Here is a 22,364-nt window from a genome sequence, read left to right as displayed (position 1 = left end):
TAAAAAATTAGAAAAAATAAATTATTAAAAGCTAGAAATGTTCTAGAATCTATATAGTCCAGGTTATGACATCTTATATATGATAACTTTTAATAATAACGCCATATATAGATGCGTACATATTTTATCCTATATTGTGCAAAGATATTTAATATAGTGTAACTTATTCTATCCATAGTCAAAGGTGAAAAAACGTTAATTGGGGGATACTACCCATGTCCTTAATTGAAAGCTGAAGATCTGATATTGAATTTGTTAATATTAGGAAAAACGGTAACTTTGATCTTATATGTTGTTATTGCACTCATCAATATTGTCTTATTATTGTCCTAATCAATCACGTATCTTTCGATTTTGATTATTTTATTCATTTTTGAATTGGGTGATGATGTTACATTTTCACATCAGTATAATGTCAGTGGTCACATATGTGTCGTATACTGTCATATCAAAGTCATGTCGGAAAAATGACTAAGATTTAAAAAATAACAAATATAGCCGATCAAGATTGAAATTTGATAACATATATGACTAAAACCACATAAGGACAAATATATATTACTAATATTGTAGTTTCTATGCATTATTATACAATTGACATATTTTATATGTAATATTATTTACGATAATATACTTTCGTTCATCCTAAATATTTTTAGCTGTTGTTGGTAAATGTCTTACATAAACGAGAATAAAATTATGAGTGAAACAATAAGCTAAATGGCTGGTTGCATTTTTTTGTCTTGCAATTTGTGTTTTTCACTTTAGATATGGGCAATGCTGAATTTGTATTTTAGTCATTTAACTTATATGTTTTTTCGTTGTTCATCCTTTTATAGTGAATTTTCAATTTTAGGCATGTAACATGTTTGTTTTCTTTTATTTTTGGTTTTGTAACTTGTATGTTTTTTTGGGTAATTTTTTTGGTTGAAAAGGACTAAAAATTGAAGAAACATAAAAATACAGGATGAAAAATGAAAATTCACTTTATAGGAACCAAAAATGAAAAAAAAAATGCAAGTTATTAGAATAAAAATTCAAATTCATTTTTATCCTGATCAAAATTGTAAGAAAAAAGAAATTACAAGACCAATAATTGTCTCGAGAATATTGTTGGGGACAATAATTATAATTGAATATGCTAGATAGAGTAATAGAAACGCGGTGCTCGAGTTGGCATACGATTTAAAATATTTAAGTTGCTTCATTACTAGAGATTATAAATTTTGATAAAACGACAAACGTTCGTTCCTACAAAATATGTTATTTTTCCCGATTAAGCTCCTTATTCCTGAATTCTCGACTCTTATTCAGGCTGCAAGAATTGAATTTTTCAGTGCTAATAATTTTTTCATATACAACCGTTAATTTTTTCTTGATATGGCGTTTTGTTATTATTTATGTTCAGAAATAAACACTGTAAACTAGAAAAATAGTTTCTTGATGGCCCTAAGAGTGACAATATAATTAATACATGGAGCTAAGAACAGCAAATGCACTCAATTCAACTAGCTAATTATGCAACACTCATGTTGGCAGAGTGGCATCAGCCTCCCTTTGTTGGGAGAAGATCTTTCGAGACTCGTTGTAAACTTCTCACCCCAATTATTTTAAAAAAAAAAAAACCAATTATCTCACTTCTAAAACAGTCAGTCAGTCGGTCACAAAGCACTTCACCAGTGGTGTGTGTAAGAGCCGATGACATTGGGTTCACCCGAAGCAACAGTTCCTCGAGCAATTCAAACTTAACCCATCTACTCTAAAATCCACAACTTTAATCAAGCTGTCAACTCGTGTTGGATTGGCAGGTCGGGTTAATTTTTGACACCACTTTGACATTATTTATGGATCGAAATTGAAAGTATCACATTAGTTTCGTGCTACAAAATGAAATTAAAACAAATCAATAGCAAGTGGAACGGGAAAAAAAAACAAAGCAAAATAAAAATTCACTTTGAAATTTATATAGCATAATGCCATCGTTCAAATTATGCCATCAAATGTCTGTCATCTTCTAATTATAATGCCATATTATATAGATATATTTTCTTTTAAAAAATTAGATGTATATATTTTATCCTATATATTGAAATTCATCTCAATGCCTAGTTAAAATTATTGAATAATGATATATACAAAATTATTGAATGATTAATATATGTAGATTTCATAATAAAAATTCACATATATGATATAAAAATATTTATAGTGTTTACTTATTCTGCCCACATTTAGATAATATTTTTGGCATAAAAGTGGTGGGAAAATGTAATTTGATAATTCGATCCTTAATTAAAGACTGAGTCGAGAAGGTGAGAAGAGAGAGTGATGTTGTTTTTTACTTTTGTTGTTATTATTTTCTACAGTTTATTTATATTAAACGTAAATATAAATAATTACGAGAAACTGATTTCGTTCATCCAAAATTTTTTATGCAGTTGGTAAATGTTTTACGTTAATGGGAGTAGAATTATGAGTGAAACAATAAGTTAAATGATTGGTTGATTTATAACTATCGGGGTGCAATAACTGTTTTTCTCGTTAGAGCAATTGAAACGTGACATTTTTTTTTGTTATATAGCTTAAAATATTTGAGTTGCATCGCTACTATCAGCTATAATTTTTGGTAAAAATAACAAGCGATGAGTCATAAAATAATTTTATTAAATATATAATTCGAGAAAGAAATCAAGAATTTCTTAAGATATAAAGGGATGTAAGATGTTGATTTTTTTGGGGTAGATTTATATAGTATAAAATATGTATTAGTTTACTCTAAGATGTAATAATGGAATATTTTGGCATTTCTAAAAAAGATTAAATTTGTAATAACTATTCAAAGAGATGTGAAAATTAAAGATAAAATAAAATAAGGTCATATCAAAATTTATATATAAAACAAACATGACTTTAAATAAAATTAAACTAAAAATTGGGGAACCAAGGATTGAAGATATCACGTATCATATTAGTGGCTAAGTTGAAGAAGAAAAAATTACATCGGGGAAATACATTTTCAATATACATTTAATAAATGAAAATAAATAGAATTGAAATCGGATATATATATATATATATATATATATATATATATATATATATATATATATATATATATATATATATATATATATATATATATATATATATATATATATATATATATATATATATATATATAAGCGGCGAATTAATACACAATTAACATTTGGGAAAATCTGAAGGAGGTGGAGGTAGAGTTGTTGCTTTAGTCGGCCCATTCTCAACAACGAAAGCTGTGGCTAAACCCCATGGCAAGTGCGCATCCAAATGACAATGAAACATCCACACTCCTGAAATCATTTAAACATAAAATAAGATAGAGAAAACTTGTGACTATAATAATGTATATTTGTATATTTGTGACATTAATAATCTATTTTGTTAAATTTCAGTCTTAAACTTTGATCTTTGTCTTTTAATTTTCTAATGTGGTGTTGATGTAACGCCGACATAGCGCTTACATATGCAATGCTCTATCAACAAAAAATAAAAAGAGCTAAATTTTCCAAAAAGGGATAAAACTTAATTTTACTAGCTACATGCATAATCAAATATGAAAAGAGATAAATATAAGAATGAAAATTGCTATTTTCCCAATAAGCTATAAAAGAAAAACTAAATCGTTTCATGCAAAAAATGCATACTACGTTGGTCATTGAAGAATGTGTAGATTTTTATAAAATATATTTAATAAAAGTTGATGTGATATTTTTTATCACCTGGATTATTTGCACGGAATCGAATGACAGCCCATCCTCCAGCAGGCACGGCAATGGTGTTCCGTTCTAAAGGATTGACAAGGTTGAATTTTCTTCTGTCGATCGTGGGATTATAGTTACCAAACCCTTGAGCCAGCACGAAGAAATTGAACCCATGCAAGTGTAACGGGTGATTTTCCGTGACAATCAAAGCTGTATTCTGCAACACAATCTCAATCACAGAATTGAACTTCACTTGCTTCACCTTCGTTGATTTTGTGGTAAACAAAAGCGTCTGATTGAAACTGACACTCGAATTAGTGTAATCGAACCGAAATGGTGGATTATTAGGGAAATCTGTGGTGTATATCCCGCTAACATTTCTGAAAAATGCTTCCAACATTGATAGGCGGGTGACAAACTGAAACGAGGCATTGTTCATGCTCGCTGCGAATTTCAGGCCGAATGGCCCCGCACAAGTTCCATTTCCGGGGGCATCGCAAGCTGAGAGTCCCAGCCCGAAAGTTATGAACATAGATTCGTTGACTGTGAGAGGGACTGCGGGACGAAACGGGGATGAAACAAGTCCATTTATGTTAGTGTAAAACTTGTGGGCAGTCTGGGTGTCGTTGAATAATGGTAGAACCGGCCTTATCGGGGTTGATTGCGTTGATCCCGCGTACACTATAATGCCGGTTGCGGTAGTGTTATCAAATGGAATACCAGGACCTGCTGAAAAATATGGAGTGGAGGCCATGTAATACCTCCCCGGTGCCTGATTTGCAGTGAGAAGAACATCGGCTGTCTGGCCTGGAGCCAACACCACCACATCGGTGACGTAGTGATTCGTGTACGAAGCATCGAGTCCCACTACCGTTAGGTTGTGGTTGGCTATCTTGAAAAATAGCTGGTTATTGAGTGCAGCGTTGATTATTCGGAGGAGATAGGTCTTTCCTTGCTCCACATTTAACTTATATGTTTCTAAAAAAACACTTCATCAAGTTAAAAATCATTACTCTATTAAATTACACTGTAATATTAATGCAAATTAGAGACTAGAAAATATAAACGAGCTAGGAAGATGTTTGCGTGCATGTTGATTGGGTATTGAACTTTAGAAATGTGAAAACAAGTACTTGAGACATCAAATGTAATAAAACATGTGGAGTTTTGCACACCAAATTAGACTTTTGATATTCGACAGTATGTCTTTGAGAAATTATATTCCCGAAAGCTCGAGCTTATATAACGTTGGCTTAACCACAATTTTTTTACATGGTTTAACATCTAGCTGCATTTTGGTCTAGAAATTTTCTTGATGAGAATCCAAATATAATGTACTCACGATTAGAAGAACATGGAAAAAGATCTCCTGGTTGGCCGTTAATGGTAAACGCATCGGAATTGTTTGACGTAGCTCCCGTGGCCAGGGCTTGGTTCTCCACATCAATAATATTAGCATTCCACCATTCTCCTGCAATTCAAATTTTTTAGATTTATATAATTTTATTCTTTAAAAATAATCACCTGACAAATTACACTGACAATGTATTTGTACTTACCTAGGATGATTGGGAATTCCCCAGCTGGATTGGGGAATGGATATGAATGACCAAATCTAGGCCGGATGATTAAGCCTCCATATACCGTGGCTCGGATCCATTTTACGTGGGCATGCCACCAAAGGGTTCCCTCCTGCCCCGTAACGTTGAATCGGTACGTGTAGTTTTGCCCGGGTCGGATCGGGCACTGTGTTGCGTATTCTGGCCCGTCGGACCAGCCACTCAGTATCTGGAAAATCCCATGCCTACGATCACATCAACAATGTTTTTCCAAGTAAGATTAAAAATAATTTGCTACGACGTAAATGCATGTGGATATATATTGATAATTTTAAATAATTTTTACGACTTACCAGTGGATTGATAGGTCGTATGGCGACTTGTTAAAAACATGAACAATAAGGGTGTCACCCTCGTTTACATTGAGAGTTGGCCCGGGAAGAGTCCCATTCACTGCAGTTATTACTTCGCTTCTACATAGTCGGTTCAGCGTAAGATTTTGTACCTACAATAATCCATAAAAATCCTTAATATTTTTGCAAGAAAAAGCCGAACCCTCATGGGCATCTGCATTTTATGTAAAAACCAAGAAAAAACAAAAAGCCGTAAGCTGCTTTTAAGTATTGAGGTTTACATTGAATGACTGCTCTACAATGGCAGCCAATGCAAACGACAATGAACAGGTCAAAACCGCCAAAACGCAAGCCAAAAACAACACAGAACGTGCCGCCATTGGAAGGGAAAAAGAAGTTTTAATTAGACGATATATTTGAATGCAGAATTGAAGAAGAAAACCCTCTTATTTATATGAAAAACTTCACCAAACTCGAATTTCTATAATATTTAAAGTAATATTTTTAGTGAGCTTGCGTTCCATACGATGTAATAGTATAATATTAAGTTGAGAAATTCCCACGTACGATAGCGGGAAAGAGTCCTTGTTAACAGCATGTATTGCCTGATAATTATTATTAGCGAGCTAGCAAATTGAAAAATTGGAAGTTAGGGAAACTTCATTGACATATAGTCAAAGAAAATATATATTATATATAAAAAATATTGTCATAATCTTTGCAACGCGCGTCGTGCAGATGCTTGTTTCTTGAAACATATCTATGTTTTAAGATTTTTAGGTTTCGATTTTTCTTTGTTCAATTGTTTTCTTAAGTAATTAGTGATCACCCACTCTCTCTCTCTCTCACACACACCCATATCATATATCATATAATATATATATATATATATATATATATATATATATATATATATATATATATATATATATATATATATATATATATATATATATATATATATATATATATATATTAATATATGATTCGATCATATGCCGTATCTACAATCACAAATAGTAGTGAATGGTAGTGGAGATCATTGCTGCCATTATAAGTACGATAGTGATCCCATAAAAACTATGTCACCTCGTATGTATCCAAGTCTCCAAAATAATAATAATATCAAAAATAAATTATTTTATCGGTCCACTGACTTGTCTCATTTTAGATTTTTATCAACTAAATATTATAAGTTTGGTTTTGGTGTCTTGAATTGATGTGACATAGAAAATTACTGATATGACGTCAAAAAATAATGATTTGATACTATGAATTGATGTATCGACACCAAAAATTGTTGATGTATCTTGCGTCATGTGAGCGGTAAGATTAAAATAGTCGAAATTAAAAATTAATATATCAAAACCAAACTTTGAACATTTAATCGACCAAAATTCAAAATTTAACAAGTTGGTAAATAAAATAGTTATTTTCGCTAATATTAGTAATAATAACTTACTCATCAGACAATATTATATTCTGAATGTAGCGTTATGATTCCACCAAAATTATTTGGTAGTCCATTTCTTGTTCGATTAAGTTCTTTTTTTAAAGTGCGAGAGGGTTTATGCAGTACTCTCGAGTTCAGCCGGATAAGTGAGTAGCTAGTTTCCAGCATTATGCATATGTCTCGTAATATATTCATACCTACACCAAGTAAGCACTCCAGCAAAAATCGGACTAAAAATGCCAAAAATAAACTTATTCATTATATTAAGACCAAAGTTTAATTAATTACTGAACCAAAACATTATCTCATCTAACCCACAGAAAAAAAATCGCCACGCTCATAGATTTATGTAATATTATACCAGTAAGGTATAGCAAGTAATATCACAGATAAGAACTTGAGAAGTAAGTTAAGAATTCCACGGTCAACATCAAAATCTTCAACATTCTAAATTACAATTTTAATTATGAATAATATATTCATTTGAAAAGCCTGAGGCAATCGGCAGTATATATTTTTATATTCGAAATTTCCCTGCTGTGATATCAAATTAGTTAGACAGTCCTTAGTCTTAATAACTAAATTATGCAAAAATATTTAAATGTGGCTTGTGTTCCACACACAGTTTATTTGCTGCATATTATAATTCCTCTCTCAGCACTAGAATTTTTTGTGATTGGATTATATCTGATTTAATTCAATAATTGATATTATTATTCTAACTTAATGCGTGTTATTAATTGATTAATCGACCATTTATTTAAAGCGTCGTTAATCATTAATATTCGAAAAATGGACCACATTCGAGTTATAACGATGTCAATAATTAATATTATTTTTGTAACTTGTTGCGTGTTATTAATGGATCAATCGACCATTTATTTAAAGCGTCAATAATCATTAATATTCAAAAAAATGGACCACATTCAAGTTATAACGACGTTGTTTGGCTTCAATATATATACCCTGCATTAATGAACTAATTAGAAATTATTTCCACACGCATTTAGACTTCATGTGGTATACATATGTATATGTATATGTGTGTGTGTGTGTGTGTTTATATATATCTATATCTATATATATATATATATATATATATATATATATATATATATATATATATATATATTATTATATATATATATAGACACACACACACACACACGAAAAACTAGTTAATTTGGATACGCACAATACGTGTGAGGGTGTCTGCGCATCTATAATCTATGCTCTGGTGTCAAGCAAATTAAATTCAGATAAGAAATACTGTGTATAATTATTTATTCAAAGGGAAAAACTTGTGTGAGACGGTCTCACGGGTCATATTTTGTGAGACGGATCTTTATTTGAGTAATCCATGAAAAAGTATTATTTTTTATGCTAAGAGTATTACTTTTTATGATGAATATGGGTAGGGCTGACCCGTCTCACAGATTGAGATCCGTGAGACGGTCTCACATGAGACCTACTCATAAATGGCCGGTAAGAAATTCGAGTACTCTTTTCAAATTATCCAAATTTTCTCGACTTATGTTATATTTGGATTGAGGATTCGAACAATTGATTTCAGATTTATGAATTATAATTCATTGACTTGTTTGAAAGAGTAAATTCAAGTTAATTTCAAAATTAAGGAACTGAAATTCAATTTTTAAATCATTCTCAAATACATTACCTCGTTTCAAATCTAAATGCAATCATTATTGTTTTGGGCCAACTGTAATTTTCGAGCACAAGCGTATAGTGCAGAGTAAATAAGGATATAAGGTCATTTTCAACTCATTAAGATATCATGATATAATATTAATTTCAGATAATGTAATTCATATACCAAATACAAAATGTATCGTCAATATATCAAATTCAAACTTTACACTAAAAAGAATATTATAGGAATATTTTCTATTATTTTATTCACAACAACTATTTTGTTGGATCAAAAACTCTCGCAATATTGATTTTGATGATTAAAAGAAATATTGATTTTGATGATTAAAAGAAAAACTTTTATAGTGTTTCTAACCTATTTACTCAAGTGTGACGTTGCTAACTCAAGATGGAAGTTAGAACTCAAATTTAGCCAAACTGAAATTATGACGAACTGTAGTGTTTCAATATTATCTTATAGTTCGGTGATGCGAATGACCAGTCACTAAAACTACTGAATAGAAAACCAAATTTGGCACTAGTAGTTTTCACGTCAATTGAGCTAAATCGGTTGTTATCTAGGCAAATTGATGACAGTAAAGCTCATCAGTTTGGCTTATCAGCAAGGATCATTTGGGCATGAGCAGTTGCGGTGTTTTGATATGCCTGATCAGCACAGTTATCCAAATAGAATGATTCAGTATGCATTATAAAACAAAGACGGTGATCTACAAATCACCTTCAAAAGCCAAAGTCTGAATCGGAGCGTAATATAATGATAAATGAAAATGAATATACTAGTCTTGTACATATATATAAAAACAAATCAGCAGACCTCATTGTTTTGGTTCAGTTTAGCTAACGAGCCCAACTGATAGCGGACCTCAAAAGAGTTAGGGTCGGAAAAAGTGGTCAGTAAGGCAGAAATAATTGTTTCAATATCAGAAACTATATAAAAACTTTCAAACGGTCATATTCTTGTGTCTAACATAGATATTATTCTTGAATCTATAAATCCAACATCTTGAAGAATAAATACAAGATTTGGAAGTGGATTCAAAGTGTAAGCAGCTTACATAAAGAAATATGTTATAATAAGAGCAAATCCAAGTGTGAGGACACATTTAAGAAATATACACACTGTAATGGATTAAATCCTCACACGCAAGAACTCACATAAATGAAAGCTGGGCTTCAAATTTAGTTGAGTGGGTCTTCACATAAAGATATTAAAACTTGTGTTTGTAGATTTGATATAAGAGACATTAACATTATACGGATTGTGATGTTGCGAACTACAATCAAGAGATAAGTCACAAGTTGAAATGAGTTTTAGAAGGAGTTGTATAAATCAAAGTCTTCTAATGGATCCTTCTCAAGAGGAAAAAATTATGATGTAGGAGTTATTAAAATCCGAAAATCCATAAACATATTCATGTCTATTTATTTATTGCAACTATTTACTTACTACTATTTTTAAGATGAATTGTTGAAGCATTTTATGTGTATTTCAAATACCAAAATATTGCATACTAAATGTTTGATAAAATATTTCACCAAAAATAATTTCACATTCAACTTGTATATCTTTTAAATATTTTACCAAAATATTTATTCGGTTTCTACAAATGGTTATTTTGAGTGTCATCTTGGTTTGAAAATCAAACTCGCTTTAACTCGCTTGTGTTCAATATTTCAAAAAGCGAGCTATTGTAGCTCAAAGATTATCCCCAGATCTTATCATAATTTATTCCTTTTTTTAAAAAAACACAATAATTAAAATATCAACAATATCTAAATAATTTTTATATTGATATTCATTAAAAAAATAACAAAATCTATTTTAAGAATTAGTTTAAATAATAATTATTATTATTTTAAATACGTAATATTATTACTTAATTGAATTAATTAATTAACTATTCAAAAAAATTACAATCACACAAAATAATCTAATATGAAGATAAATCACTAACATACAACAAATATTAAATTAATGCTTATAAAATATAAATAAAACACAAATATACAAGTTTTAAATAACTGAATTACTATATAAATATCATAAATGGTCGATTAATACATCTCATAGTACAAAGTGAGCATCTATATCCTTTTCTTTTTTTTTTAATATATCGAGCAAGAAATGATTGAAATCTTATATTTTGATCCATGATCATTTCCAAATTCGTAGTTGGTACTTTATCACATCTTGGATTGATGTACCCAAGTCACGCTCATCCTCGAAAACCATATTGTACATTATAATACATGTCGTCATTAAAAATAAACATTCATAGTTATCAAAATAAAATTAGTCGAGTGAAGGCTGCATAATGTTGAATAATAAATTATTATTCTTGACATTTAGGTGGATGGCATGCATGTTATTGGTCACCACACGCAGAATCATTAGCTTAGTCTTCCTAAGATCACATTCCATAAAATAAATGACAATATTAATTAAATATGCTATCTTTTGGCGATTTCTATATATGGAATTTAAATAGTACTAACAAGTATCCACAATCGATTCTCGACGCGTCCTTTTAATAGATATCTGACAACATGTTTTGTTGTTTTATTTATCGGATTTTACTAAATAGTGAATCAAACCAAACTGAACCGTAAGTTTTGGGTTCGGTTCGGTCTGAGTTGATCACTAAGGATAATTGATTTTTTTAAGTTTCGTTTGTTTTTTTCAAATAAAAGTATTTTGATTATTGTTAACATAGGTCAGATTATCTAGCCTAGCTATTATCAATAAAAATATCTCTTGAAAAAAAGTAAATAGAAATGAATAGATTTATAATTTTTAAAAAAGAAAAACCACAGAGTCAATACAACTGCTACCTTTTCTTCGTGATAATCAAACACATGATATTATCAATTTAAAAACATATTTCTATTAATTTTTTTATTATCAACCGAATAAATTTATCATCATGAAAATAATAAATATAGATTAAAATTGCCAAAAGTTCATACATTGGGCCAAGGATAAAATAATGGATTTTGTTTAAATATACTAGATTTTGGGCCAAATGGACAGGCCCAACCCATTTCATTAATAGGCTGCGGAACCCTAGAATTGATAGTCTGCTCCGTCTCATGGCGGGTACCGGTAAGTACAATTTTCGCCCGAAAATAATGGAATAAATTATTAAACAGCTCACGATTCCAGTAAAATGGAAAATGATGAGCACGAAGGTGTCGAAGTGACCGTCGTCTCCGGCGAGGAAGATGACGCGGCAATGCCCGACGACGGCGGAAGAGTCGGCAAGAGATCGCTGGACCGAGTAAAAGGACCGTGGTCGCAAGATGAGGACACGAAGCTGAGTCAGCTTGTGAGTAATTTCGGGGCTAGAAATTGGAGTCTTATCGCCCGAGGAATATCGGGACGATCGGGAAAGTCCTGCCGCCTCCGGTGGTGCAATCAGCTTGACCCAGCCGTTAAACGCAAGCCGTTCACGGGTAATTCCAGACGGCAAGATTTGTATTTTTTTATTTTCTTTTGGCTTGACGTTGGAGTTTTTAGGTTTTAATTTTCATCGACACAAACATTGGGGGACATATGAAGCTTTATTTGCAGAAGGAAAAACAATGATACTTTTCTGCGTTTTGGCAGCTCTCCCCTCTCTGAGGCTTCGTATCTTTCTGAATTGTGTTATATTAGTTACTATCACAATATGTGTTTTTGGCAAGAATCAAGATTGGATACTGCATTTAATAATCAATGTTTTTCTGATATTTGCAATTCATCATAGTTGCAAGCGTAAATTCCTGGATTGCAAGTCGAATTATTGCGGCCTGCTGGGCGTTTTTTTAAATTGTTTCGTTTGCTTCGTGCATTGCTTCTTCAGTATTCAAATGTTTGTGCCATTAAAGTTGCAGGAAAATGTAGCTTACCATACTCTTTGATTCACCAATGCTTCATCGTAGCTAGTCATTTCAATCTACAAGTTATAGACTAGATAACCCCTCTTCTTTCAAAGTTGGACACATGTTTAAAACACAAATGTTGCTTGATACTAGCATATCCCTTCCTTGAATTGTTCTCTGTTTCTTTCAATATCGGCAATATTTCTTGTGGCGATGTGGTGCATGATAGCTTTGTATGCTTCTGGCATGAATGGTTCTTAATAAATTATGTTTCTGATCTGTGTTTTATGACATGCATCTTAATTATCATCTCTTCGTGTTTATGGGTTCTGCCAATTGTTATCTTTGAAATCTTATTGTATTATTAATGGCTGTTGAGACCTCCAATTCCTGCAGATGAAGAAGATCGCATCATACTGCAGGCCCATACCATCCATGGAAATAAATGGGCTTCAATAGCGAGGCTTTTACCCGGGAGAACTGATAATGCTATCAAGAACCACTGGAATTCTACACTGAAGCGGCGGTGCATGGATCTTGTGAAGCCTAAATTGGAACCCAGCAACATGGTTGAAGATTCTAGTTTTGAAAAATCAAAGGCATCATCATCTGAAGAAACACCATCATGTGACGACACCAACTTTTTCATCTCAAATGAAGATAAAGACGTTATCCCTCAAGAACAAATAGATGCTAGCTTCCACAGATTGGAGAAGGATCCACCAGAATCTGCCCAACTCATCGAGAAATCTTTAATCCCTCCTACTCTATTCCGCCCAGTTCCTCGCATCAGTGCATTTAGTGTCTATAATCTATTTGACAGCCTAGAAAATTCAGAGCATTTGAACCGAGCCTCAAAACCAGACATCAGCGTCTGTAAATTGTTTGAGGGTGCTTATGGTGATCAATTGGTCCCTCACCGATGTGGCCATGGTTGTTGTGAAAGTCCAAGCGGGGCAGTTACTAAGGTAAGTTCATTGTTGGGCCCGGAATTCATCGATTATACAGAGTCATCTCCATGCTTCACAAGGCACGAACTAGCATCATTAGCAGCAGATATAAGTAATGTTGCCTGGCGTAAAAGCGGGCTGGAAAGCAGCACCGTGAAAACGATGGACGAAGTTGTCAACGGTTGACTTGCAGCCGTGGTAGCTGCTCCTGAGATTTTGTTGTTTATAAGATCCTAATCGTCTGCACAAGATTGTGTAGTGGCCATGCTCTTTTGAACCCAATTCTGTATTTTAGATTATAGTTACTGATTCGTATCATGTAGCTTATCAATATACAGATATTGACGAGAAATTGGGAGCAACTTTTCGGGGCTTGTAAATTTATCGAAATCAAGTACTGCTGTAGTCCATCTTTGTGTGCTAATTTATATGATTTAGTTTTAGTATTTCGCAATCGACTTGAGAGTTTCTTGCAACCATTAAGGATCAAGAAAGAAGAATGAATCAGCATCATCATTGATCGATCAATATAGCAGCAAAACAAATTTCAGAAATATTTTTCTAGTTAGAAAATTATTAGTATTCTAACAATATTTCTCTAGTTTTTGTTTTTAATCTTCATTTCGGAAATATTCTTAATGGCATTATAATTATAAATAAATAAACATGCATTAAGAATTTTGTTTCCGTTATATTAATTTTTTGTTCATTTCGTTAAATATGTTTAATAATAATTTGCTCATATTAACAATTAAAACGAAATGGACCTCGCTCGCTCGAGCTGGACCCCACTGAAGTCTCAAATATAAACCTATTTTGGGGCTGAGGGTTTAAGTACAACCTTCTTCTTGTGCTTCAATTTTTCCTCTTCAGATCTAATGGCTCCGAACAACACCGGTCCGTCTGCTATTGAGAGAGAGCAGGTATATCTCTTTTATTCTTTTGTTTATCTTACGCTCGCGGATTCAATCGGGTTTTATGTTATGGGCTCTCATATATTGGGATTTTAACATTGTTTTTGCGTATCTATTTGTTTAGATAATTGGGATGATGGAAAAGGAGATGGAGTACAGGGTGGAAATGTTTAATAAGTAGGTAATTTCGCTTTTTGTGTTTGTGAAGATGCCCCACAGGCTAATCTTGGGTTATTGGTATTGTGGTGTTTGCGATCAACTTTGTGTTATTATTAGCCGATGTTATGTATTTATATAGTTCCTGCTCTACTGATATAAAGCTTCTCTGTAATGCATTTTTGAATTTTTAGTCCGCGATCTGTCATCTGAGCTAGCGGCTTGCTGGATGATGAAATGTGGTGCAAGAGTTATAGATGTTGCGTGTCATTTTTGTTTAGTCTTATGCGCCTTTATGGACATGTTTATATGATGACATATTTCTTTTGTATTCAGGCTTACACACACATGTTTCAATAAATGCGTTGAGAACAAGTATGTCTTTCAGATGCCCAATCTTTCCTATTGAAATTATGTTAGATTTATTGAGTTGTGTAGATCAGGAAATATGATTAGATTTCAACAATTTCTTCTCTCTACTTAGTGGGAGTATGTTGCATACATTTTCAGGTATAAGGATTCTGAGCTAAACATGGGCGAAAATAGTTGCATTGATCGTTGTGTTTCAAAGTATTGGCAGGTGATTGATCCGCTTTCTAGCCTCAGATTTATTTGAAAAATTTGCCTGAGCGGTGTACAAGAATATGTGTAGTTCACTCTATAGTTCATTATAAGCTCTTATGGAATGGATGACCGTAATCTTTTGAAAGATTCTTGATGCATGAGGTTGTGAAGAATGCGATGTGATATAGACGGTGCCAGCCTTTCCTTATAGGAGTAAATGAGAAAAATCTTAACCGATAGGGATTGACTTTCGTTTTATATATCATGGTATGGTAAAAAGACTAATTATTGTGGACATTGTATTTGATCTATTTTTAATTTAATATTGAATCTATAGCAATTTAAACAATGCCAATATCTAGAGGTGTGATAAAAATTATAAAATTTAAGGAGGAAGTATTGCTTTATGTGAACGAGAAGTAAGATTTTTAACACAGGGTGGTTGTCATTGGATCGATTACGAAAGGCAGTTTTTGTTTGCATGTCAACGTAATGCCACATGACGCTCTTAATTTTATAATGTTGCTAACATATCTGATTGAATCATGAGGTCATTTTGTATGCATTTTGAGTTTCTTCTGACCTATGCTACATACATTGTTTCTTGATTGGTTTCACATGTTCACTGCAGGTGACTAACTTGGTTGGCCAACTGCTTGGAAATAATCGACCTCCTATGTAATGGAGATTTTTTTATTCTCAAATATTTTTTTGAGTTGAGATGAATTGACTCGGTTTTATATTATGTTACAAAATTACTTGAACAAATAAGAATTGTAGTTGGAAGTTATTAATTTACGTACTGGCAAGATGGATAGAATGAAAACTATTGTTATTTCATTTCCTCTTGTGCCTCCTCTTATATGAAAAAATCAAAAATTTGATCCATATAACTTTTGAAAGTATTAAGATTTCCCAGTAAGATCCCCTCCCCATCATCCTGAATCATGGATCTATTCCTAGTGAGAGTGGCTTAAGAATCAAGAGAAGTGGACTTTTCATTGCATTAACTCGCAAAGCAAAGAAAAAAGAAACTGAAGTTTTACAAATTCAGAAATTAAAAACAGTCGATTTCAAATAATCATCTGCAGATTGACAATCAAAATGAGTGAGAAGCAATCAAGAAAATGGGAAAACTATACACTTTCAAATTCTGTTTCTTTTGGTTTCCAAATTTGTGGCTTCTTTAAGTGATTCTTGCGCATCATTTTCCATCCCAAGCGTAAAAAGTGTAGCTGCTTGAAGGTAAAAGGCAGTAGGCCAGTTTGGTGATACCACCAGTGCTTCCATAGCATCATGCAGAGCTTCATTAGGCTTTTCACTCATCAAATTAGATAAGCCGCGTCGAGCAAAGACAGTTGGTGAGACCATCGTCCCACCATCAATGAACTGCAAGAAACAAAATAGTTGTTTAGATCGATGATTCAAGTCGCACACCTAATTTGTGCGTCCAAAAAAGGAAAATCAACTCATAGGGATCTGGACAATTATAGAATAAGAGGAAAGAGAATTTGTGGTATGGAGCTGGAACTGATTAATTCCAGAACAAGACAGGCACAAAACTCACTTGTGTGTAGCAACCGATGGCAGTGGTAAAATCCTTAGCTCGAAAAGCAGAATCCCCAAGCTTTTTGGAATTCAAGGTCTCCTGCATTTGATTCGTCCACACTTGAAAAGATAGCTGCATTGAAGAATATATCAATAACAGTGTGATGATACAGAACATCAGGTGTTTATGCAAATAGACAAAAAACAGTACATATACATACCTCGTTAGCAATTCCTTCATCGTCTTTGTATCCGGCTTTGTCCAATATCTCATGTATGGCAGTGAGATCCTTTCTCAAACATGCTTCACCCAAAGGACTTAACACCAATGGTTCACCTTGGTTCGCGTCTCCTTGTGGAATTCCCAGCAGAACATATGAAGGCACCTGACTCATACATTCATACCTGAAATATTAATATTCAGTCAAACTAAATGTTGATACCTGTTTGATCATACCTCGGTTTCTTTCTGAAGAGAGAGTAGAGATGTCACGAGAGACTTTGCATTAGGCCTTTCTCGTGCTTCATATTGCAAACAGCGGGTGGCTAATCGTACCAATTCAGTTCCATCATCAGTAGAAAAGTGACCCTCCAAACAAGAATCCATCAGCATCAGAAAATTTTTCCCACGAATCAGATCGAGTGCCTAGTAGACGCCAGAAGTTGAAACAATTAATTCCTGGCTTGATGAATAAAGATTCCACTTGAGGTTTATCCAAAAAAAAAAGTAAAAAAAGGATTCCACTTTTAAGTATACAGTCAAGAATTGGCTCTGTCGTCTAAAAGATTTCCAAGAACAAAGTCTAAGAATATAATAAAGATTGGACAAATCCTATTCTCTGAAGAACCTTTGTTCTTTTAAATGATGGAAACAAAACATACATGGCTTGGAGGTATGTGCTTGCCACTTAGAAGATCTAGCAGCATGGTTCCGAAACTATAGACCACACTTTCTGCAGTAACTCTTCCTGTAAAATGGTTTAAGATCAGAAGTTTCTTAGTTGGCAAAAAACGTATTAATCTTAAAGTAAGCGTGTACATGTAACTATACCGGTTCTCAAGTACTCTGGAGGTGTGAAAGCTAAGTTTGTGCTGTAGCTTTTGCCATCTCTACTATTCTTCATCAGGCCAAAGCAAGAGAGCCTAGGATTAGCATCCTAAATAACAAGTATCCCGATGAAAAATCAAGGGCAACACTAAATGCACAACAAATAGGCAAATAAAAATTATCTGAAGCATTTTTCGCCTGATATTCATCACAAATAGGTAAATAAAAATTATCTGAAGCATTTTTCACCTGATCAAACAACACTCGATAAGCGTTGAGATCGTGATATAGTGCGCGCCCTCTACTACTGCAGTACTCAAGGGCTTGCGCTAAATATAATGCCACCCTCGACCTCATTGCCCATTTCATTGGCTGGTTCTCCCCTATCACAATTCAACCAGCAGCATAGATCAGAACACTTGGATACCAAGATAATAAAACATACAACTCGAAAAAACCAATCAAATCCACTAATGTACATCTTTTGGTTTCCTAGAAAAAAATCAGCCCACAGATGATAAATCTTCTGTAAGAATGTGCAGGATTAAGCCTTAAAATGCAATGAGATATCGAGCTCACAATGAAACAGGTGCTTGGCGAGAGTGTCATTGGGCATAAACTCTGCCACCAGCAATCTCTCCTCCCCTTCGAAGCAACATCCAATTAGATTTGCCAATCGTTCACTTCTAAGATTCCCCACTGCCTTAGCCTCGTCCTTGGAGAAACAACCAAGATAATTTATGATATTAAAAAAAAAAAAATTGCCCATATCTCACTAAAAAATTGTTCTTGATCTTGATTAGAAAATAAAAAAAAAATCTATCAGATGCAAAGTTTTCCAAAGTAAAAGACAAATATAAAAGAAAATAACTCATAACAGAGTAGATGAATGAACTGTCACTGACCGACGGATTAATCAAGAAAACAGCAACTAAAAAAATGTTAAAAGAATATACTAACAATGAATTGGCGAGAATCAGGCCAAGCAGACTTGTTGAAACGCTTAATTGCAATCCATCGTTCATTTTCAAGCAAGCCTTTGTACACTACATTAGGAGCCTTCTCTCCATGTTCGGACACAATGTTATCAGGAGAAAACCCATTTGTTGCAGTGTTCAACTCCTCCCAGCTGAACTCTTTGAAGCTGGGCAGAGAATTCTTCTCCCCATTCTCTACAAAACCCAGAAATCTCAAGCGAAAAAGACACTGTTTTCCCACAATTCCGCGTAAAAAACCGATCAAGATTCAAATATATTCATGAAAATAAACTAACCCAGATCAGAGGATTCAAGAACAGATGGCTTGCGGTGAGAATGCCACCAGCAGAAAGAAAACTTTGAGCACCGTGCACCCATTTAAAATGGCGATCAAAGTTCAGCAAAGAGTGATGTTTTCAGCCTTCAACAAGTAGTAGAATAATGTCAAGATTTAGCATTGGGATAAGAGTGAAATATGGGATCTATGTTTTTGAGGATCCAAGAAAATGAGAAATAGTGTTTGTCCTCAAAAAGCTTTCACCTTTTCACATTTGAAGAGCATGCACCAGTACATATTCCAATCACGGAGCTGTTATGTGTATCCAATTCTCTATAAACATGCTTTGATTTTCATGTATTTTCGTGGTGTGGAGAACAGTGCACTTAAATGGGTGTTATGTCTGAAAAAGAAATGTAAATAAATAGAAAATAACATCACCCTTTTTTGCTGCTTTTGGCTTTCAATTTTTAATTAAAATTTTGAATGTGTATTTGATTTCGTTCGTACTATTTTGGACAAAAAAACGTTTTGATCTCTCTTGTTTGCAATACTTAAAAAAAAATTTAAATACATTTGATCACAAATGTTAACTTATCGTTAAAAACTAATGGAAAATGAACGGAAGGTTCGATCCTGGGTGTGGGGGTAGTGCCCACACCCAGGATCAAGGGTTGAGACTCATATAATGGGGAATAAAAAAATTAAAAAAAAAAAAAAATTGTGCCAGAATTTTGATGTACCCCTGCAGGCACTGTTTGCAGGGGTAGGGTGAAATAATCCGATTAAATGACCTTTTCTGGGGATTATTTCACCCTACCTCTGCAGGCACTGCCTGCAGGGGTACATCCAAAGACCAGAATTTTTTCTGGCCCAATTTTTTTTTTTTTAAATTTTTTATTTCCCATGATATGAATCTCAACCCTTGATCTTGGGTGTGGGCACTGTCCCCACACCCAAGATCGAACCTTCCCTTTTCGGGTAGTTTTTACAATATCGAGGGATCAAAATAATTTTAAGTTTAAATAGTGAAAAAAAAACCATTTTGAATATATAAAAATGTATTTACATTCGAAGTCATTCGTTACGAACAAAAATTAAGAAAACCACTTGTTCTTTAAATTTTTTTATTTATTTTCCTAGAGACATAAATAAATATGATAAAGATTAAATTATACGACAATTGTCAAAGTAAAACAGTGACTCAATCATTGAGCGAGCCGAGAGGTCGTTGGCAAGCACGGTACTCTTTGGTATGTATTTGTTTTATATAAATATAAATATATATTTTATCCCCTCAACAACTTCTGAAGCGAGCAATAATTCAAATAATATTTTATTTATTTCAATGTATCTATTATCTAACTTTGAATTTACCTATAATCGAATTTATTTTTCATATAAATATATTAAAAAAAATCCCTCTCTCTCTCTCTCTATTTAAAAGAGTTAAATTTCTAATTTCACTTTAAAATTAATATTTCGCTCCACTGGTATTGTATCTACCAAATTACATAATCATACTGAAATAAGCTAGGAATTTAGTTATATAATTTTATAAGTGAAAATAAAGGTAGTATAATGAATAAAAAAAATATTATAAATTTTCTAAATATATATGTATTTATATATGATCAGAATCAGATATAGAACTGGTTTTCTTTAAATAAATGGTCATTTTCAGTACAAAGTCAAAGTCCAAGAAATCCTGTGACGGAGACCAAATCATATTGTTACCGTTTCTGCTTTGATTAATCGTACTTTTCATTTATGGCGCATTAATTGAATATATTAAAGTATCCAAGTATCATCAAGGTTCGGTTTACTAAATATTGTCATGTCCTTTTCAATATATTCTATTTCCAGATATTGATAATTACAAGGAAAGATCAGTTCCAAGATAATCATTTTTTTTTGGGAGAAATTTAATTCTTAGCTTGCATGAATCAACACAATCAACTATTAGTATTATTATTAAACTTATATATATATATATATAAAATTTATAAAATAGCAAGCAGTGGTCCCTCCAAACAATATAAATGAACCCCAAAATCTGGAACCAAAGCTGATGAAATAATGATGATTTCTCGACAAAACCAGGCCAAGTGATGGAAGATGGTGTGTAATTATTTCGACCACCTATCTTCATATCAAAACTAAATTAAGGGCCCTTTCACTTATCTTTTAAATTTGGCAAAAGAGTAAAATCCCATTAAATAATAGAGAGAGCATGCAAAAGAAAAGGTGGCACTCTTTTACAGACATGCCCTAATAATGATCACTGCGTAGACATGCCTGTCTTTACCTATAACATGCACCACACACTTTACGTTTCAAGCTCCTTGCATCTATCTGCCTGTGCTTAGTATTGGGCTTTGGATTGTTTTTATTATGTACGTACAGTTTCATACACTCGATATTTGTATAAATTTCAAAAATGATTCTCATGAATTTTGCAAAATAATGCACTTACTTACGGTTAGGGATTGTTGTGGAGCAATGATATTTATTATCCTTGGTGTCTGCTCTGTTTAATGTAGCCTTGGTGTCTGCTTTATTATCATTAATAATAATAATGATGATGGTGAGAAATTGGCAAAATAGTTCCCTCTTGGCTTGTGATGGCTTTTGTTCGTTTGAAAATTGGGTCTTGGTCCTATCATTTAGGGATTTTTTTGGCTTTTGATCTTAAAGTATTAATGTGATGTTAAAAATGTCAGGATTTTATGTAATCAAGTATAGAGCTATAATTTTTTTAGCTGGAGTTCAAAATAAAACTTTTTAAATAGTTAATAAATAATCAATGAAATGTAAAAATATAATTAGTTAAAAATCAAAAGTAACTTTAAGAACAATTATAAATTTAATATTATGTTTTAAAATAAAAAATTAAATAAATTTGAGAGGTGGAAAAACCGAGTTAATATTTATATTTTTATAAATTTTTATTTTATTTTAATAGTTGCATGTCAGCATTCTCTAATATCACGTTAATATTTTGGTGAAAGAGAACCACCCAAGTTTCAAGACAACAACCCAATATTGATTATTCAAATGACTAAAATCCAAAAAAAAAAAAAATAACCTTTAGATTGTTATTTTCACTAACAATAAAAAAGAACTTAATTGTATTTTTTTTAGAAGAAATTGAATTGTATTTTGTGTGACGGATATATAAGACACCGTTTGGTTGATATCATATGACCTATGCGCATCCGACATACATCCGATACACAAGTTAAAGGATCCTAAAAGAAGGAAAAAGATGTAGTTAACAACTATAAGTG

At 32.6% G+C, this 22,364-nt stretch overlaps 4 protein-coding genes across 4 annotated transcripts; 2 read left to right on the top strand and 2 right to left on the bottom strand.

The window, feature by feature from the left end:
* Nucleotides 1–3,201: 3,201 nt before the first annotated feature.
* Nucleotides 3,202–6,050, bottom strand: LOC140828201 (laccase-7-like). The gene is made up of 6 exons (XM_073191181.1): nt 5,937–6,050; nt 5,656–5,807; nt 5,303–5,547; nt 5,086–5,214; nt 3,762–4,721; nt 3,202–3,332 (listed from the first exon to the last, which is right to left on the bottom strand). Exons 1-6 carry the CDS (start codon nt 6,033–6,035, stop codon nt 3,202–3,204), a joined length of 1,716 nt encoding a protein of 571 aa, XP_073047282.1. The 5' UTR covers nt 6,036–6,050.
* A 5,801-nt stretch (nt 6,051–11,851) lies between these two features.
* Nucleotides 11,852–14,039, top strand: LOC140826198 (transcription factor MYB1). The gene is made up of 2 exons (XM_073188381.1): nt 11,852–12,232; nt 13,037–14,039. Exons 1-2 carry the CDS (start codon nt 11,947–11,949, stop codon nt 13,774–13,776), a joined length of 1,026 nt encoding a protein of 341 aa, XP_073044482.1. The 5' UTR covers nt 11,852–11,946; the 3' UTR covers nt 13,777–14,039.
* A 317-nt stretch (nt 14,040–14,356) lies between these two features.
* Nucleotides 14,357–16,064, top strand: LOC140828199 (mitochondrial import inner membrane translocase subunit TIM10-like). The gene is made up of 5 exons (XM_073191180.1): nt 14,357–14,513; nt 14,629–14,681; nt 14,997–15,035; nt 15,171–15,240; nt 15,856–16,064. Exons 1-5 carry the CDS (start codon nt 14,469–14,471, stop codon nt 15,904–15,906), a joined length of 258 nt encoding a protein of 85 aa, XP_073047281.1. The 5' UTR covers nt 14,357–14,468; the 3' UTR covers nt 15,907–16,064.
* Nucleotides 16,065–16,206: 142 nt separating this feature from the next.
* LOC140826197 (serine/threonine-protein kinase BSK5-like) lies at nt 16,207–19,332 on the bottom strand. Its single transcript, XM_073188379.1, has 10 exons — nt 19,094–19,332; nt 18,781–18,992; nt 18,400–18,535; nt 18,070–18,203; nt 17,824–17,929; nt 17,655–17,740; nt 17,230–17,418; nt 16,994–17,158; nt 16,792–16,905; nt 16,207–16,613 (listed from the first exon to the last, which is right to left on the bottom strand). Exons 1-10 carry the CDS (start codon nt 19,173–19,175, stop codon nt 16,371–16,373), a joined length of 1,467 nt encoding a protein of 488 aa, XP_073044480.1. The 5' UTR covers nt 19,176–19,332; the 3' UTR covers nt 16,207–16,370.
* Nucleotides 19,333–22,364: the final 3,032 nt, after the last annotated feature.

The sequence above is a fragment of the Primulina eburnea genome, chromosome 3, assembly GCF_022965805.1.
Source record: "Primulina eburnea isolate SZY01 chromosome 3, ASM2296580v1, whole genome shotgun sequence".
In the NCBI taxonomy this organism is placed as follows: Eukaryota; Viridiplantae; Streptophyta; class Magnoliopsida; order Lamiales; family Gesneriaceae; genus Primulina; species Primulina eburnea.
The sequence above is the reverse complement of the archived record's forward strand: the minus strand, read 5'-3'. Positions and strand labels throughout refer to the sequence as shown.

Excerpts from the sequence above, each read along its gene's own strand:
- LOC140828199 (XM_073191180.1), top strand. The coding sequence starts at position 14,469 with ATGGCTCCGAACAACACCGGTCCGTCTGCTATTGAGAGAGAGCAG. Across the intron at positions 15,036-15,170 it reads AATAAATGCGTTGAGAACAA|GTATAAGGATTCTGAGCTAA; the intron begins GTATGTCTTTCA and ends ATACATTTTCAG. Across the intron at positions 15,241-15,855 it reads GTGTTTCAAAGTATTGGCAG|GTGACTAACTTGGTTGGCCA; the intron begins GTGATTGATCCG and ends TGTTCACTGCAG.
- LOC140826198 (XM_073188381.1), top strand. The coding sequence starts at position 11,947 with ATGGAAAATGATGAGCACGAAGGTGTCGAAGTGACCGTCGTCTCCGGC. Across the intron at positions 12,233-13,036 it reads TAAACGCAAGCCGTTCACGG|ATGAAGAAGATCGCATCATA; the intron begins GTAATTCCAGAC and ends CAATTCCTGCAG.
- LOC140826197 (XM_073188379.1), bottom strand. The coding sequence starts at position 19,175 with ATGGGTGCACGGTGCTCAAAGTTTTCTTTCTGCTGGTGGCATTCTCAC. Across the intron at positions 18,993-19,093 it reads TCTTGAATCCTCTGATCTGG|AGAATGGGGAGAAGAATTCT; the intron begins GTTAGTTTATTT and ends TGGGTTTTGTAG. Across the intron at positions 16,614-16,791 it reads CCATCGGTTGCTACACACAA|TTCATTGATGGTGGGACGAT; the intron begins GTGAGTTTTGTG and ends TGTTTCTTGCAG.
- LOC140828201 (XM_073191181.1), bottom strand. The coding sequence starts at position 6,035 with ATGGCGGCACGTTCTGTGTTGTTTTTGGCTTGCGTTTTGGCGGTTTTG. Across the intron at positions 5,548-5,655 it reads TACGACCTATCAATCCACTG|GCATGGGATTTTCCAGATAC; the intron begins GTAAGTCGTAAA and ends ATGTGATCGTAG. Across the intron at positions 4,722-5,085 it reads TTTTCCATGTTCTTCTAATC|AAACATATAAGTTAAATGTG; the intron begins GTGAGTACATTA and ends GTGTTTTTTTAG.